Raw genomic sequence first — 18,779 nt, 5'->3', positions numbered from 1 at the left:
CATTCATTATTATGTAGGCCGTGCACAAATTAGGCTTCAGCGGCCTAAGGTTTGAACTCCAGTGTCCATATAATATTTAGATAGCCTTCATAAAGCTCGGAAAATGACTCAACGATAACATTTCACAGATGAACAAAGAAAAGGTATGTTTAGCGACAGTGATAATAAAAAACACTATGAAGTGTGGAGAATCTAGACTTGTGTGTGTGCAAGTACAGACGTTTGTTTATATTCTAGAACACAAAGTGGCTACGCTACAAGACGCAATGAAATGGCAACATTTGGCCAATGAAAGTATCCGCAACATAGTACCTTGAAATGAAGAATGATGTGTAAACTACTCACGGATTCTTGTCAACTGTTCCGTCGTTGCTGCTAAAAAAAATCGTTCACTTGAATCTCGAGCTGCAAGCATCAGATCTACCCCGCATCTCCATGACAACTACCTTTCAGTGCCCTACAGGGATATTAGTCATGTGATAAAAGCATGGCAGCCAGGCAGAAACGCGTAAATTAAACGATTGTTAGGCTATTAAAATGTCACATGTATCGAGTGGAATGTGGCCATTCTAACAAACAACATGTTTTGGATGATCCAATAGCTAGAATCGTGTAGAATTTTAAATGACGTTAGGTCAATGCGGGTATGCTGTATCTGCTCCTGTGAATACAAGGGCCGTGTGCAGCTAGCTGCAGTCTATTACATCTGTTCGCATTGATGAGAAATCCTGGCAAGTACACTAAAGAAACTGAAGTATGTGTTTGGTTTTGTTGCTGGTATTATGCACTTTCTGTAGTAAGAATAGTGGTCTATCTCTTTCTCCCCCCTCTTCTCTCGTCAGCATGTTTGAACACACAAGCTCTCAAAACGACACAGAGAGAAATGTAATTAATCGTTTTGGACCTCCAGGTGACTGCAGATGAAACTGTCTGTGAGAAGGCAGTTAATAAGACCAATCATTGAAATGATCCATAGCTCTGAGAGGTTTAATTTCCCTCTCTCATTAAGAATGTATTGGTTCATCAGCTGGAAGTGTCTCAGTGGGGAGACATGTAGAGGCCACTCACTGCTAAGCACTTTTTCTGAGTGGGCACAAGGTAGGCAATTATCTGGCTGGTGGGGGGTGGGCAATGTTACATACTGCTGCACGTTCCATTCTCAGCCACGGGGAGGCAGCAGAGGTCTAGATACAGAGCCACCCATGCATACTGCTGGCTGTGTCATGCAAAACAGGTTTGATTTTACCCCACTTACTACCTACATTATCTTCCTATCTTCTCATTATAAAGGATTGTCCAACTGTCAAGTAGGTCCCAGGCCTGGAGCCTTAACAGGATCTGTGCCAAAGTGTTGTCAGTGCCAACTAATATCCTCTTTATGTCCACTAACCCAAATGCATGTGGGACAATAGCTCCCTTTCACCCAAGGTGTAATTCCATTTCATCACTGATCAATAATGATGGACTGTAAGGCAGTGTATGAGGCTTAATTGCACCCCTCACCTCCCTAATGTTAATGCTATCCTGTTGCAAAGCCATTTGGGCCTATCAGTGACAGAGACAGGACAAACAGGTGGCAGATAGGCAATTTAGTAGAGGACAATATTACACCGTCTGGAAGATGACTTTTCAATAGACATTCATGTGTCCTCTCTGATTTTCAGCATAGAACTTGGGCCTGTTATTGTGTTTGTTTCATGAAAGTATTGTGTATGTTCAACCCCTCTGTTGGCAAATGGCATTTTCAGTCATTTTCTATTTCTACTGCACTTTACTGTGATCATTTGAGCACAGAGTCTGTCATAAGCTGCAAATTGCACAGAAATCTATATAAATCTAGTTGTGATCCCATGGAGTTACAACAACAAGATACAAAGCATATGAAGCCATTTGCTTTTCAACACCAGTAGATGCCTTAAGAGCATTTCTGGTGGAAACACAAAGCATGCTCCAGAAACATTGCTCTAGACTGTCAGTGTTATAATTTCTAACAATTTGTGAGAGCAAAACTTGTTTCCATGTGTGGCTGCTCGGTTTGTTCCGCATTGTTTCCACTTTACCCACTAACAACATTGTGATCATTCATACTATAGATGGTCAGTCTGCTGTGGACACCACAGTGGTTCATGCCTTTGCAATGGGATCTACTGTAAGACATATTTTGAGCTTTTTAAATTGTATTTCCTTGATGGATGGATAATATAGAACATTGACGGTCCTGTCTGTTTGTTCTCCATACACTTTCAATTATACACCCATAACCAGCTCTCCTATCATCCAGTAACTCAAATGTTTTCTATAGGGGAGAGTGGGGTAAGTTGAGCCACCCTTGTTTCTAGGAAACCATACTGAAAATTCATAATTTGACCAAATGTTAAGGAAGAGGCTGTCATTACATGGAGTCTGTGAAGGAAGAAACCACATGGAAAAAGTGGTAAAAAAATAATAGATTTCCACCAAGTCAAATTAATTTGTGTTGGGGTCTGTTTAAGCTTCTATATGAGGTCCTGAACCTAGAATGAAAGTGCATCCTTGTAGTTGTGTGGGCTAATATAGTCAAAATGTTTGTCTTTGTGTAAGTTGAGCGAATGGTTGAGCCAATAGCAAGTTGAGCAAATTGAAGTGTTTTCTTCCCTGGCTTATTGCTGGGATATGAGGTAACAAGAGGGCCTAGCCTATGTACTTTTTTTTTTTTTACACTTTTAACAAAGTCTTTTAGGTGTTAAGCCTGTGTTAAATATGTTTAAAATGCTTAAAAGACAAAAAAGCAATTGTTGAAATGTGTTTGGGAAATAAAGATGCACATGCTTTAAAAAAGGTAGTGGTAATATTTCATTCAGTACATACATTTGAAGGCAGCTTAACTTATCCAATACCCAGGGTAAGTTGTACCAAGGGACCACTTTTTTTTTGGACAAGCTATGTTTTCAAAACTGTGATGTGTAAATTAATTCAGATTATTTTCTGGGTTACATTTTAGTCATTTAGCAGACCCTCTTATCCAGAGCAACAAACAGGAACCGTTGGGGTTAAGTGCCTGGCTCAACGGCACATCAACAGATTTTCAACTAGTCAGCTTGGGGATTTGAATCAGCGACATTTTGGTTATTGGCCCAACGTACTTAACCACTAGGCTACCTGCTACCAAGGAATATACACATCCTGAAATAAAAAGTGCATTCGGAAAGTATTCAGACCCCTTCACTTTCTCCACATTTTGTTACGTTACAGCCTTATACTAAAACAGATTTTTTTTTTTAAACTTCCCCTCATCAATCAATCTACACACAATACCCCATATTAACAAAGCAAAAACTGTTTTTAGACATTTTTGGTAATTTATACAAAATAGAAAACTGAAACATAACATTTATGTAAGTATTCAGACACTTTATCAGTACTTTATTGAAAAAAAAAAGTACTTTATTTGAAGAACCTTTGGCAGTGATTACAGCCTTCAGTCTTTTTCGGTATGACGCTACAAGCTTGGCACACCTGTATTTGGGAAGTTTCGACAATTCTTCTCTGCAGATCCACTCAAACTCTGTCAGGTTGGATGGGGAGCGTTGCTGCACAGCTATTATCAGGTCTCCAGAGATGTTAGAATGGGTTCAAGTCTGGGCTTTGGCTGGGCCAATCAAGGACATACATAGACTTGTCCTGAAGCCACTCCTGTGTTCTCTTGGCTGTGTGCTTGGGGTCGTTGTCCTGTTGGAAGGTGAACCCGTCGCCCCAGTCTGAGGTCCTGAGCAGGTTTTCATCAAGGATCTCTCTGTACTTTGCTCCGTTCATATTTGCCTCCATCCTGACTCGTCTGCCAGTCCCTGCCACTAAAAAAGATCCCCACAGCATGATGCTGCCACGACCGTGCTTCACTGTAGGGATGGTGCCAGGCTTCCTCCAGACGTGATGCTTGGCATTCAAGCCAAAGAGTTGAATCTAGGTTTCATCAGACCAGAGAATCTTGTTTCTCACGGTCTGAGAGTCCTTTAGGTGCAATTTGGCATACTCCAAGTTGGCTGTCATGTGCCTTTTACTGAGTAGTGGCTTCCGTCTGGCCACTCTACCATAAAGGCCTGATTGGTGGAGTGCTGCAGAGATGGTTGTACTTCTGGAAGGTTCTCCCATCTCCACATAGCAACTCTGGATCTCTGTCAGAGTGACCATCGGGTTCTGGTCACTTCCCTGACCAAGGCCCTTCTCCCCCGATTGCTCAGTTTGGCCAGATGGCCCGCTCTAGGAAGAGTCTTGGTGGTTCAAAACTTCTTCCATTTAAGAATGATGGAGGGGCACTTTGTTCTTGGGGACCTTCAATGCTGCAGAAATGTTTTGGTACCCTTCCCCAGATCTGTGCCTTCAACACAATCCCGTCTCGGAGCTCTACGTACAATTCCTTCGACCTCATGGCTTGGTTTTTGCTCTGACATCCACTGACAATTGTGGGACCTTATATAGACAGGTCTGTGCCTTTCCAAATCATGTCCAATCAATTGAATTTACCACAGGTGGACTCCAATCAAGTTGTAGAAACATCTCAACTCAAACTCCATAACATACTCACAAAATAGGAGTGTTGATGGAGACCACACACACACACACACTATAGATGAGGCTTTGATCTCAACAAGGTTAAAACCATGTGCGGCTACAGGGTCATTAGGTCAGGGTTGAGATGAAGTAATCAGGCATGAGTCTAACAGCCACTGTCCGGTCCCCAGTCTGGAATAGTAATTTCTGGTCACCTGCTGAGGGTCAGACTGAGCATTCTCCCCCACAGAGCTAAATACCTCAACAGCATAATTTGAGATGTAGAAATTAGGGATGGATATATATCGTTCTCCCACACATCCAGGACATCTACTCGAAACGGGTGCATGAGCAAGGCACGCAGCATCATCAAAGACCCTACACACCCCAGCCACGAGCTGTTCACTCCCTTACCGTCGGGCAGATGGTATCGGAGAATGAGGTGTGATAGAAACGGTCTCTGAGCCTGTTGGTATCTACAAGCCATCAGATGGTGGAACACTTGAATTGGACTGACCAACTGCTCTGATTCTACGCACCTGAGCACACATGCACTCACTCATGCATACACCTACACAGACATACACACACACACACACACACACACACACATATATACATTCATGCTACACACACATCACAACTGCTGCTACCAGACTCTTATGTTGATCAGTACACTGGCCCCCATCCCCCCCTTTCCCCAATACACGTGTAAATATTGGACTATAAATTGTTCCTTCCTGTACTATACTTATGCTAAAATGTTTATTCTGTTCTACTGAGCCATTTATATTATGTTTGTATTCGTATCTTTTTTTATTTCTTATTGTTGTCTTGTTGTTGCAGTCAGTGACGGTGCCGGAGAAGATGGCTGATGTTTTACGTGTTCCTAACCGATTGTGTTTTTATGTTTGTTTTTTTGCGTTGTTTCTAACTTGTTTTTTAACTTATTTTGTACATAATGTTGCTGCTACCGTCTCTTGTGACCGAAAATAACTTCTGGACATCAGAACGGCGAATACTCAACACGAACTGGCAGAAGATTTGTTTTCCTTTAACGAGTCTGACGAGCCCAACGTGAACACTATACTGCTTTCCCGGGAACAGGCGTAAATCCCCGTCATTTGCGTGAGAGACGTCGGAGAAAAAGAGGACGGAGGTTGGGCTGCTTTCTGAGAATTCGTAGGCGATCGAATAAATCCCGCCCTCCGTTCTTCTAGCTAACGTGTAATCATTGGAAAATAAAATTGATGACCTACGAGGAAGATTAAACTACCAATGGGACATGAAAAACTGTAATATCTTATGCTTCACGGAGTCGTGGCTGAACGACGACATTATCAACATACAGCTGGCTGGTTATACGCCGTACCGGCAGGATAGAACAGCGGCGTCTGGTAAGACAAGGGGCGGCGGACTATGTATTTTTGTAAATAACAGCTGGTGCACGATATCTAAGGAAGTCTTAAGGTTTTGCTCGCCTGAGGTAAAGTATCTCATGATAAGCTGTAGACCACACTATTTACCTAGAGAGTTTTCATCTATTTTTTGTAGCTGTCTAAATACCACCACAGACCGATGCTGGCACTAAGACCACACTCAATGAGCTGTATTCCGCCATAAGCAAACAGGAAAACGCTCACCCAGAAGCGGCACTCCTAGTGGCCGGGGACTTTAATGCAGGGAAACTTCAATCGGTCTTACCAAATTTCTATCAGCATGTTAAATGTGCAACCAGAAGGGGAAAAAACTCTAGACCACCTTTACTCCACACACAGAGACACATACAAAGCTCTCCCTCGCCCTCCATTTTGCAAATCTGACCATAATTCTATCCTCCTGATTCCTGCTTACCAGCAAAAATTAAAGCAGGAAGCACCAGTGACTCGGTCAATAAAAAAGTGGTCAGATGAAGCAGATGCTAAGCTACAAGACTGTTTTGCTAGCACAGACTGGAATATGTTCCAGGATTCTTCCTATGGCATTGATGAGTACACCACATCAGTCACTGGCTTCATCAATAAGTGCATCGATGGCGTCGTCCACACAGTGACCGTACGTACATACCCCAACCAGAAGCCATGGATTACGGGCAACATCCGCACTGAGCTAAAGGCTAGAGCTGCCACTTTCAAGGAGCGAGACTCTAACCCGGAAGCTTACAAGAAATCCCACGATGCCTTCCGACGAACCATCAAACAGGCCAAGTGTCAATACAGGACTAAGATCGAATCGTACTACACCGGCTCCGATGCTCGTCGGATGTGGCAGGGCTTGCAAACCATTACAGACTACAAAGAGAAGCACAGCCGAGAGCTGTCCAGTAGCTCGTCTGGTAGGCTCGTGTCAATCTACTTCTATGCTCGCTTCGAGGCAAATAACACTGAAATATGCATGAGAGCACCAGCTGTTCCAGACGAAAGGGTGATCACACTCTCCGCAGCCGATGTGAGTAAGACCTTTTAAACAGGTCAACATTCACAAAGCCGCAGGGCCAGATGGATTACCAGGACGTGCACTGCGAGCATGCGCTGACTAACTGGCAAGTGTCTTCACTGACATTTTCAACCTTTCCCGGTCAGAGTCTGTAATACCAACATGTTTTAAGCAGACCACCATAGGGCCTGTGCCCAAGAACACTACGGTAACTTGCCTAAATGACTACTGACCCGTAGAACTCACATCTGTAGCCATGAAGTGCTTTGAAAGGCTGTTCATGGCTCACATCAACACCATTATCCCAGAAACCCTAGACGCACTCCAATTTGCATACCGCCCTAACAGATCCACAGATGATGCAGTCTCTATTGCACTCCACACTGCCCTTTCCCACCTGAACAAAAGGAACACCGATGTGAGAAAGCTATTCATTGACTACAGCTCAGCTTTCAACACCATAGTGCCCTCAAAGCTAGCTCATCAATAAGCTAAGGACCCTGGGACTAAACACCTCCCTCTGCAACTGGATCCTGGACTTCCTGACGGGCTGCCCCCAGGTGGTAAGTGTAGGTAAAAACACATCTGCTACACTGATCCTCAACACAGGGGCCCCTCAGGAATGCGTGCTCAGTCCCCTCCTGTACTCCCTGTTCACTCATGACTGCACGACTCCAACACCATCATTAAGTTTGACGATGACACAACAGGCCTGATCACCGACAAAGACGAGACATGCTATAGGGAGGAGGTCAGAGACCTGGCCGTGTGGTGCCAGAACAACAACCTCTCCCTCAATGTGATCAAGACAAAGAAGATGATTGTGGACTACAGGACATGGAGAACTGAGCACGTCCACATTCTCATTGACGGGGCTGCGGTGGAGCAGGTTGAAAGCTTCAAGTTCTTTGGTATCCACATCACCAACAAACTGACATGGTCCAAGCACACCAAGACAGTTGTGAAGAGGGCACGACAAAACCTATTACCCCTCAGGAGACTGAAAAGATTTGGCATGAGTCATCAGATCCTCAAAAGGTTCTACAGCTGCACCATCGAGGGCAACCCGACTGGTTGCATCACTGCCTGGTATGGCAACTGCTCGGCCTCTGACCACAAGGCACTACAGAGGGTAGTGCGTAAGGCCCAGTACATCACTGGGACCAAGCTTCCTGCCATCCAGAACCTCTATACCAGGCAGTGTCAGAGGAAGGCCCTAAAAATTGTCAAAGACTCCAGCCACCCTAGTCATAGACTGTTCTCTCTGCTATCGCACTGCAAGTGGTACCGGAGCGCCAAGTCTAGGTCAAGAGGCATCTAAACAGCTTCTATCCCCAAGCCATAAGACTCCTGAACATCTAACCATTTGGCTACCCAGACTATTTGCATTGTGTGTGTGTGTGTGTGTGTGTGTGTGTGTCTGCATTGTTGGTTAAGGGCTTGTAAGTAAGCATTTCACTGTAAGATCTACACCTGTTGTATTCGGCGCATGTGACTAATACAATTTCATTTGATTTGTTCGAGAAGGAACCTGCAAGTGAGCATTTCATTGTACGATGTCTGCCATGCGTATTCTGCACATACAACTAATAATTACACTTGAAACTTGATACATTATTGACTAAAATGCATTGCATTTTAACACATTTTAATGCATTGTTATTTGATAAGCTGGAAGAGAAATTTTTTTTTCAGCAACTTCTATCATTCCATGTGGGCATACTTCAAGAAGCAATAATGCATCGATTCTGCTGTTATACATTTTATGTAATCGCCGGTTAATACTTGGTCTAACGACATGTTTGTAGACAATTAGAATGCGACAAGTGTCGCTGGTCAAAACAACATTTAATTTATACTCCGGTGGAATGACTGTAGATTGTCGCTGCGACTGTCAGTTTCCTTGTAGCACTGACATGAAAAAAGTTAAATGGCTGGTTTACAGTCCATCTCTCGACATGTAGACAATTGTCGTAGCGACATCATGAACATTCAATTGTCGTCCGACACCAAACTTATGAACGTTATGAAAAAGTATAAGCAGCCATGTGCTCCAGATAGCATACTTTCTCTATTTTAACACCAATAAACCCATCTGTTTTAAAAATGAATTCAGTAAATGTCAACCAATCAGCAAGCCAGGCAACTAAAAGCAATTTTTTTAAACAATGTTTTGGTTCGTTAAAAACTAGTTAGCTAGATGGCTAGCCAGTTCAAATAATGACCAGAGGGTAGCTGACAATGTCTTAACTTTAGCGACTTTTTATTCATTATTACAAGAAAATAAACCCAAAAACATTATTATTTGCAAGGTAATGGCGAGCTTACAGAAAATCACTTACTGCCAAAGTGTGACGAAATAAAAGTAGCTCATTCTATCTGATCATTTTAGAACTGTGGCAGTCCGGTAACCACGACAATGGACGTTGCGACAGTCGCAGAGACTTTTTTCATGTCTGTGCGACAAGGAAACTGACAGTCGCAGCGACAATCTACAGACATTCCACCAGAGTATAAATTAAATGTTGTTTTGAATTGTCTACAGACTTGTCGTTAAACCGGCCTTTCATAATAACAATGACAAGTTTGATGTCGCTACGACAATTGTCTACAGACATGTCGATAGACAGACTGTAAACCAGCCATAAGAAGCAGGCGCTGTGGATGGCCAAACAATGACCCGTGGAACCATTGACCCCCTTCCTACTGCTAATCAGGGTTTGTGCTCTGAGTGGAATTTGTAGCTATCCCAACCGCCTCTGCCACCCTGTCAAATCTCTGCTGCAACAATTTATCACTTAAATCAATTTACCCGTAATTTAATTACCTACTCTAATTGTGTGTTAGCTATTTGTCCCTCCCTGGTAGTGTAGCATGGTGGCTCAGATAAGAACAGGCTCTTTTAATGGTGATTTGAGAGGAGAGAGAGAGAGAGAGAGAGAGAGATGCTTAGAAACAGCATGTCCCACTCAAAATTTCGAAAATATTTTTTGTTGTTGGCGGGTGTGGTGTTAGATTAGAATTAAAGGTATGAGACAGCAAAACATAATACCACTGCTTCATCAGCATGGTGTGGAACCTGTTATCATAAAGATCTGAAACATAGTAGTGTGTACTGTATTTCCCTGTCTACTCCCATCCTACCCATGACCAACGCCCAAAAACACATTCTCTGCACAACCAGCATTTGCATAATTCATTTTATTTATTATTATTTTATTTTTATTGTTTGGCTAAATTGGTTGTTTTTTGTTGAAGTGAACATCCTGTAAAGTCAAGCCTGAAGCCCTTAGCTGAGTTGTTTGCACTTCATCCTCTTCGCTGAAAAGGTGAGGGAGGGTTGGAGGAGAGAAGTAGAGCAGGGCTTTCTCTCTCTCTCTTTCACATTCTCTCTCTCTCACATTATCTCTCTTTCTCTCTCACATCATCTCTTTCTCTCTCTCACACATTCTCTCTCACTTACAGTATTCCAACTCAACCTTTTATTTATTGTTTTAACAGAGTGAACCTTACAGTATATTTACACATCATACCCACTATATCACAATTACCAAGTAGATAGCGCAAGGAGGATTAAACTGAAGCGTTTGTTTTTTCGCATTCATATTTTTTGCAGTCCTCAAACTTTTTTCCCTTTAACCCTCCCCGACCCACTCTATCATCTCATGCTGGGTTTGTAATGAGCTTGTCATTGGCGTCATCATCATCACCATCTTCATCATTATCATCATCGTAATCTCAATTTATAGTACTCTTTTCAATAAAATTCCTCTTAGACAACAGCTGTACAATCGTACACAGTGTTTGACTTGTGTGTATATATATTTTAGGGAATATATTAGTTAAACCTAAAATAACAGAAAACAAATCCAAAATAAAAAATGATCAATATCCCAGTTAACAAAATCATGCATGTTTTAATGTTTCTGTCAATAAAACCAACATTATTGATGGGATCTGTTTTTATTTACACTAAAATTGGCACTGTTTTTGATGTCTTTGTTGCTGGAAACTGGAATGATCTTAGAGAACACCATCCACTCTATGGAGTGTAACACTCTCCTGGTAGGTCAGAGACCTGCTCTAAGGGGCAGGTTTGACAAACATAATCTTTTTAAAAACAAAAAAAAATGAAAATAAAATGAAGAGGGACAAACAGATAACCTTAAGGAGCCATTTAGCCCTCAAGAAATGAGATACAGTGTGTGTAGAAAATACCCTTTACTTCAGCTTTCAACTCTGGCGGTTTTCTCCTTTGGATAGAAACCCTGTGACATAAGTCATGTCCTCCAACTATTTTCCCAGGACACCTGTGACTCACCATCTCCCTATACCTTGCCAGGTAAACCCGCTGTCCAGCTTTTAGGGGAAAATCCACAGGAATTTATTGATTTTCGCAAAGCAGCATTAATTGACTGAGGCAAATCAAACAAACTAAAATGACAAACGTAACTCTGAAACTGCCAGTCAAGAACTCCTGCTCAATACCAGATTTGGCAGGCAGAGGGTAGGGGTAGCTGTCTTCAGTTTCCATTGTTTCCACGCCAAACAAGTGCTTGACAGTTGATCCCAAGTCCTTGTGTGTGAGCAAACATAAGCGTGTGCGTGTGTGTGTGTGTGTGTGTCTCTATATAGTCAGTGCAAACACATTTATGCTGACCTTGGGTAAATCTCATCCTGACCTTTGACCCTCAACTCTAATATTTCAAGCAGATCAGTTGATCCTATAGCCGTCCCTGACAATCCCAACCCCCCTCGCTCCACCTTGCAGGTTCTCTCTTTCCTACACTTCCTCAAAGAGACTGACAGACAGGCGTTGTGTGTAACGGGCCTGGTAGCGAATGGGTCTACTGCTGCCATGCAGCCCTCTCTCCCCTCCCCACCCTATCCCCAGTCCTAGCACAGCCCAATGTACTTGAGATTGTTCTGGATGATCACGTCCGTGACGGCGTCGAACACAAACTGGATGTTGCTGGTGTCTGTGGCGCAGGTGAAATGCGAGTAAATCTCCTTGGTTTCCTTGTTGCGGTTGAGGTCCTCGAACTGCCGCTGCACGTAGACTGCTGCTTCCTCGTAGGTGTTCTGACCTCTGTAGTCGGCGAAGCACACAGTCAGAGGGATGCGCTTGATCTTCTCAGCCAACAGGTCCTTCTTGTTGAGGAAGAGGATGAGTGAGGTGTTGGTGAACCAGTTGTTGTTGCAGATGGAGTCAAACAGACGCAGGCTCTCTGCCATACGACTCTGTAGAAAGGAGGGATGAAAGGGAGAGAGAAGAGGCAATCATGAGAAAATTGTTGTTCCCTCATGTGAGACACAGCCTATTGATATGTAAGAGAAAGAGGCTGACGTTGGGCTAAAGCTGAAGATGGCGTTAAATTAGTCATTTTTAGTGATTGTGAATATGATTTGCTGTAACTGCTAAATCTTCAAATAAATAAAATAATGTTTCCAAAAACTCATTGAAAATGAGAACACGATTTGACCCTGTAGTGTAGATTAAAAATCTTTCTGGCAGTTGTTCAGATCTCCACTCGAGCAGGCAAAGGTGTGGTTTATATGTTGTGTAAACATGGACTGGAGACTCGGTCAAAGACCTGCACTTGAACTCTCATCCCGGAAAAAAACAGAGCAGGTCTTCTCTCTCACTTCAAGCTTAACATGAGTAGAGAACTGTCACTGCCCACATGATAAGCACTAAATGAGTTACTGGAACTATGCACAGTTAAAAAACACATCAATGTCTTGATTTTGAGGTCGGATGATGTACAGATAGCCTTGCCCTGTCTGACGTAAGACAAATGGGTGAAATGAGTATGAAATGTCTTTCAAATCAACGGTATTACGTTTCAGGGAATTTCCATGGTATTTTACACTGAACATAACCATGAACAGCAACAATTCTCAGTGTGGACAGATGGACTAAGCGACAGAATAGACTTGATAGGTTGAGTACATCTCTTAAGCCCATCCCAGGGATGACATAAAAAAAAATTATAATAATAAAAAAATAAAAATGCATGAAATGAAATGTATGCATTCACTACTGTAAGTCGTTCTGGATAAGAGCGTCTGCTAAATGACTAAAATGTAAATGTAAAATATTTACTCTACCTTTTGAGCTTTAGCCATGGGAGCAAAAGCATAGCCTGCCTGACATTGGCTTTGCCCAAAACACAACTTCACTGTCTGTTTTCTTTCTATGATTGCAAGATTGTGTTTTTGGAGGCATATTAAATTAAGCAATATACAATCTTTTGGTTCTTAGTTTTCTGCTACTAGACCAAGACCCATTTGTTTGTGCTGCCTCGGAGATGTCAGCTGTGTATTATCCAAACCCCTAGGATACATTCTATTTTCCTCTTAGGATGTTTTCCAAATTCATGAATGGGAGCCAGTTCTGTTAAAATGTGTAGCCATGAGGGTCACAGTCATAACTGTCAAGATCACATGCTCCCAAAAATGCAATTTGTTGTGAAGGTTTGTGTTTCAAACCTCTAAAACGCATGAAATACAAAATGCAAAACCAAAGAGGACTGTAGCCCTTTACACTTGTACCCATATACGTGTTGAAAATGGCAGATTTGGGCCCTGATAATTGCCTAAATTGGAATGCAGTGGCTGTACAGTCGTGGCCAAAAGTTTTGAGAATGACACAAATATTAATTTCCACAAAGCTTGCTGCTTCAGTGTCTTTAGATATTTTTGTCAGATGTTACTATGGAGTACTGAAGTATAATTACAAGTATTTCATAAGTGTCAAAGGCTTTTTTTTTACAATTACATGAAGTTGGGGCAAAGGGTAAATATTTGCAGTGTTGACCCTTCTTTTTCAAGACCTCTGCAATCCGCCCTGGCATGCTGTCAATTAACTTCTGGGCCACATGCTGACTGATGGCAGCCCATTCTTGCATAATCAATGCTTGGAGTTTGTCAGAATTTGTGGCCTTTTGTTTGTCCACCCGCCTCTTGAAGATTGACCACAAGTTCTCAATGGGATTAAGGTCTGGGCAGTTTCCTGGCCATGGACCCAAAATATCGATGTTTTGTTCCCCGAGCCACTTAGTTATCACTTTTGCCTTATGGCAAGGTGCTCCATCATGCTGGGAAAGGCATTGTTCGTCACCAAACTGTTCCTGGATGGTTGGGAGAAGTTCCTCTCGGAGGATGTGTTGGTACCATCCTTTATTCATGGCTGTGTTCTTAGGCAAAATTGTGAGTGAGCCCACTCCCTTGGCTGAGAAGCAACTCCACACATGAATGGTCTCAGGATGCTTTACTGTTGGCATGACACAGGACTGATGGTAGCGCACACCTTGTCTGCTCCGGACAAGCTTTTTTCGGATGCCCAAACAATTAGAAAGGGGATTCATCAGAGAAAATGACTTCACCCCAGTCCTCAGCAGTCCAATCCCTGTACCTTTTTGCAGAATATCAGTCTGTCCCTGATGTTTTTCCTGGAGAGAAGTGGCTTCTTTGCTGCCCTTCTTGACACCAGGCCATCCTCCAAAAGTCTTTGCCTCACTGTGCATGCAGATGCATTCACACCTGCCTGCTGCCATTCCTGAGCAAGCTCTGTACTGGTGGTGCCCCGATCCCGAAAATGAATCAACTTTAGGAGATGGTCCTGGTGCTTCCTGGACTTTCTTGGGCACCCTGAAGCCTTCTTCACAACAATTGAACCACTCTCCTTGAAGTTCTTGATGATCCGATAAATGGTTGATTTAGGTGCAATCTTACAAGCAATATCCTTGCCTGTGAAGTCCTTTTTGTGCAAAGCAATGATGACGGCACGTGTTTCCTTGCAGCTAACCATATTTGACAGAGGAAGAACAATGATTCCAAGCACCTTTTGAAGCTTCCAGTCTGTTATTCGAACTCAATCAGCATGACAGAGTGATCTCCAGCCTTGTCCTCGTCAACACTCACACCTGTGTTAACGAGAGAATCACTGACATGATGTCAGCTGGTCCTTTTGTGGCAGGGCTGAAATGCAGTGGAAATGTTTTTGGGGGATTCAGTTCATTTGCATGGCAAAGAGGGACTTTGCAATTAATTGCAATTCATCTGATCACTCTTCATAACATTCTGGAGTATATGCAAATTGCCATCATACAAACTGAGGCAGCAGACTTTGTGAAAATGTATATTTGTGTCATTCTCAACTTTTGGCCATGACTATACAGTAAAATGCTATAAATTACGTCAGAGCTCAGGCTCTGCGCTTCACAGCGCTGTAGGATATTGACTGACAGCCGTTCTGAGAACATGAGCACCACACGAGACAAGTTGCCCCATCACTCCCGCCAGTTGGGCAACTTTTGGACATTTTTGTCATCTGAGTGAGGGAAATGCTGTAAATTAATGAGACGTTAAGGATTATAATAAATACTGATTTGATGTCATACAACAGGCTAGTCTCAGACTAGCCATAAACAAATATCCGGGACACTGAAATTAGTATGATGTGTTATGTTTGGTATGGCTACATAAGACAGAATTTAATTTAAGGAGAAATTTAAGGAGAAAAACATGAACGTCTAACAACCCGAAGGTTGCGTGTTCCAATCTCATTACAGACAGCTTCAGCATTTTAGCTCATTTGTAACCTTACTACTTTTTAGCTACCTTCAACTACTTAGCATGTTAGCTAACCCTTCCCTTTAACCTAACTCCTAAACTCAACCCTAACCTTACCCCTAACCCCCTAGCCTAGCTAACATTAGCGTTAGCCACCTAGCTAATGTTAGTGTTGGCCACCTAGCTAACTTTAGCCACAATAAATTGGAATTCGTAGCATATCATTTGCGTATTGTAAATTCGTAAATACTGTACGAATTGCAATTCGTAACATACTCTATCATATGAATTGGATGATGGATGATGGACATCCACAAATGAATACATATCACACCAAACGTAACATATCATACTAATTTGAGTGTCCTGGATTTTCGTTTACTATGTTATGTCTACCCCTGAGTCCAGATCGCAGTCATACAAGCAAGCCAAACACCCACGAGTCCAAATGTGCACTTGACATTTCCATATCATGAAACTAAAGACATTGACACTGTATATGACAATGATCACTTTGTTTGATATACAGTTACAAGATGACATGGTGTCATAGCCTGGGTTGTTCTGAACACAATGAGCCTATGTTTGTCTGTTTTGAAGAAAATTTGTCTCAGAACGTGCACCTCAATGCACTCATGACTCCTTTCTATGCGCATCACAATTACGTTCTGTTTCTCTGAATTGCCTTGTGAAAGCCTAGCACTGTAAGATCCTATTTTAGAACTTAGCTAGTCATGTTGTCAGTAGAACAAGCTTTCAAATCATGCTCACCTGACCCAGATTGCTAATTAATATTGGGCTGTTTTTGGATTGTGTAAACAACAACAGTAACTGTGTGATGGTGGGGATTCAGGTCTGTGTTCCAAACAAAACAACTACAAGTGTGCTTGCTCTAGTTCCTCAACGACACAGCTAGGAGAGCTCAAAAAAACACCTTATAGTTGAAGACTCTTCTTTGAGTCATACAAGTGCATTGAAATGAATCAAGAACTGTGCACGCTTTGGAGAGGAATGTGGTCACTTGGAGACCCCAGTTAGTCCTCTCACTCAAACTCTTGTCATTTTTATGAAGTTTTATGAAGGTGTTTAAACACGGTCAAGACCTTTCCTTCCTCTGGAGGCCGCCAAACTATATATGCATGCTGTGATCCTCTCGCATCTGAGATATTGCCTCACATGCTGGTCACAAGCAGGACCTACTATTCTGAAACCAATTGAATCACTCTACAAACAAACACTTAAGATTTTTGATAACAAACCAAACAGTTACCACCATTGTCATATCATTTACAAACATCATTTATTTAGTCTAGATAGCTTTAAGCAGAATGTAGATGCAAGCCTTGTCTTTAAGATCCTGCATGGTCTTGCCCCTCCACCCCTATGCCAGCATATCATGCTCAAGGAAAGCACCTCCAGGATAACAAGGGCAGTAACTAGAGGGGATTGCGTTGTCCCTTTTCGACACAGTAAAATCGGCCTTCTCTGTTAGAGCTACAATATACTGGAATACAATGCCCATGGATTTGAGAAGCTACCTTGTTTATTGTACTTTTACATTTCAATTGAAAACATGACTAAAATCTATCCAAACCTGTACACATTCAGTCTTGTGTCAGGTCAACTGTTGTGTCCTCACCTTTTGGTCTAATAATTTCCCCATAATCTCCAAACTGTTCCCTTTCAATTGCTACCATGGTTATGCATATGCTTTTCATATTTCTTCTATAAGAAACATTTCAATTTAGCCCTATCCATATACATTAGTCCAATTCCCATGATTGTAAAGAGTTAACAGCTCCCTAAATCACTGGCATACTGAAATATATATTCACATTACTGGGGAGAGGAGTTGTTATATATCAAAGAAGAACAAGGAAACAGTTGTTGGTCATGCAGTGAATCATAGTTTGAGCACAAGGGAGTGCTGGGCAGTTGTGAAGCCAAATGTGAAAAGAACAGTCTGACTGACATCAGTACAGATGCAGCAAGTAGAGCTCTGTCATGCATGAGGCTTTTCCCAAGATGTACAATATCTATGGGATTAACAAAAATCTTTGGTCTGATAGATTTCATATTCCATTATAAGTCCCCGGTACTAAAATGATTAACACTAGACATGGTGTGTGTGTGTGTGTGTGTGTGAGAGAGAGATATGGGAGGCTGCAGGCATGTGGTGTGAATCCAGTAGCTTGTGACTGAGTGAGGAGTTCAGTCTGAAGACTGGGCTGCTGTTTAAAAGGTTACACAAAACATCATGGTGCTCTGAGCAAATCACAAGATATGTTCAGAGAGATAGAAGGGAGAGAGAGCGATAGAAGGAGGGAGAGAGAGCGATAGAAGGAGGGAGAGAGAGCGATAGAAGGAGGGAGAGAGAGCGATAGAAGGAGGGAGAGAGAGCGATAGAAGGAGAGGGAGAGAGCGATAGAAGGGGAGAGAGAGCGATAGAAGGGGAGAGAGAGCGATAGAAGGGGAGAGAGAGCGATAGAAGGGGAGAGAGAGCGATAGGTGGGCAAGTGCAATTAAACAGTTTAATAACTAGAGGTTTGTAACGTATAAAGTCTCTGTCTCATTTACTTGATAGCTTCCCTGTGGCTCAGTTGGTAGAGCATGGTGTTTGCAACGCCAGGGTTGTGGGTTCGATTCCCACAGGGAGAAGGAAAAGGAAAAAATAATAAATGCATGAAATGAAATGTATGCATTCACTACTGTAAGTCGCTCTGGATAAGAGCGTCTGCTAAATGACAAAAAAAAAAAATATATATATATATATAAACCATCCACACTTATTTGTTGTTGCGTACAATATGTAGTGTTTTGCAATGTTAAACAAGGGACTAGGCAAATGAACTCATTTGTATACCGTAAGTTCTATGTTCTATATAAGTTCTATGAACCAATCATCTGAATATACAGACTTGTTATGGATCCAGTGCTGTGGCGCAAGACGCAAGCCTCTTTTCTCTGGCATAAGTAGGCATCCTTAGGGACTGATCTTAGGACCCTAAGCAGTGTACACTAAATAAGGTCAGAGCCAGAGGCTCCGCCTCCATTTGTTCTCAGGGTGTCTACACCAGAACCCTGCTGCGTGGAGAGGAAGGCAGCAGCCCACCCACTGTGCTTTGGGACTCTACCCTCCTTACCTGTTCATTCCGTCATCGTTAGAGTTAAAGAGGGAGAGAGGAGGGAAGAGGGGAAAGCGGAGTAGATACTAGGGTAGCAGCACACAGCAGGAAGCT

At 42.5% G+C, this 18,779-nt stretch overlaps 1 protein-coding gene across 9 annotated transcripts in view; it reads right to left on the bottom strand.

The window, feature by feature from the left end:
• The window catches only part of rab36 (RAB36, member RAS oncogene family), a 65,179-nt gene that overhangs the window by 4,007 nt on the left and 42,393 nt on the right, over window positions 1-18,779 (bottom strand). For 3 of the 9 annotated variants that reach the window (XM_014131623.2, XM_014131606.2, XM_014131614.2), the window contains exon 1: window positions 346-891. The exons of 5 other annotated variants lie outside the window; for them this stretch is intronic. Coding sequence is in view for 3 of the 4 variants with exons in the window: in XM_014131606.2 (XP_013987081.1) it covers window positions 346-415 (70 nt within the window). In the remaining variant the exon portion in view is untranslated. Of the gene's footprint in view, window positions 1-345; window positions 892-10,430; window positions 12,205-18,779 lie in introns of those variants that run through there. One more of the 9 variants, XM_045690399.1, reaches the window with a different exon arrangement.

This window comes from Salmo salar, chromosome ssa01 (assembly GCF_905237065.1).
Source record: "Salmo salar chromosome ssa01, Ssal_v3.1, whole genome shotgun sequence".
NCBI lineage: Eukaryota > Metazoa > Chordata > Actinopteri > Salmoniformes > Salmonidae > Salmo > Salmo salar.
Note: the sequence above shows the minus strand (reverse complement) of the source record. Positions and strands in the feature narration are given on the sequence as shown.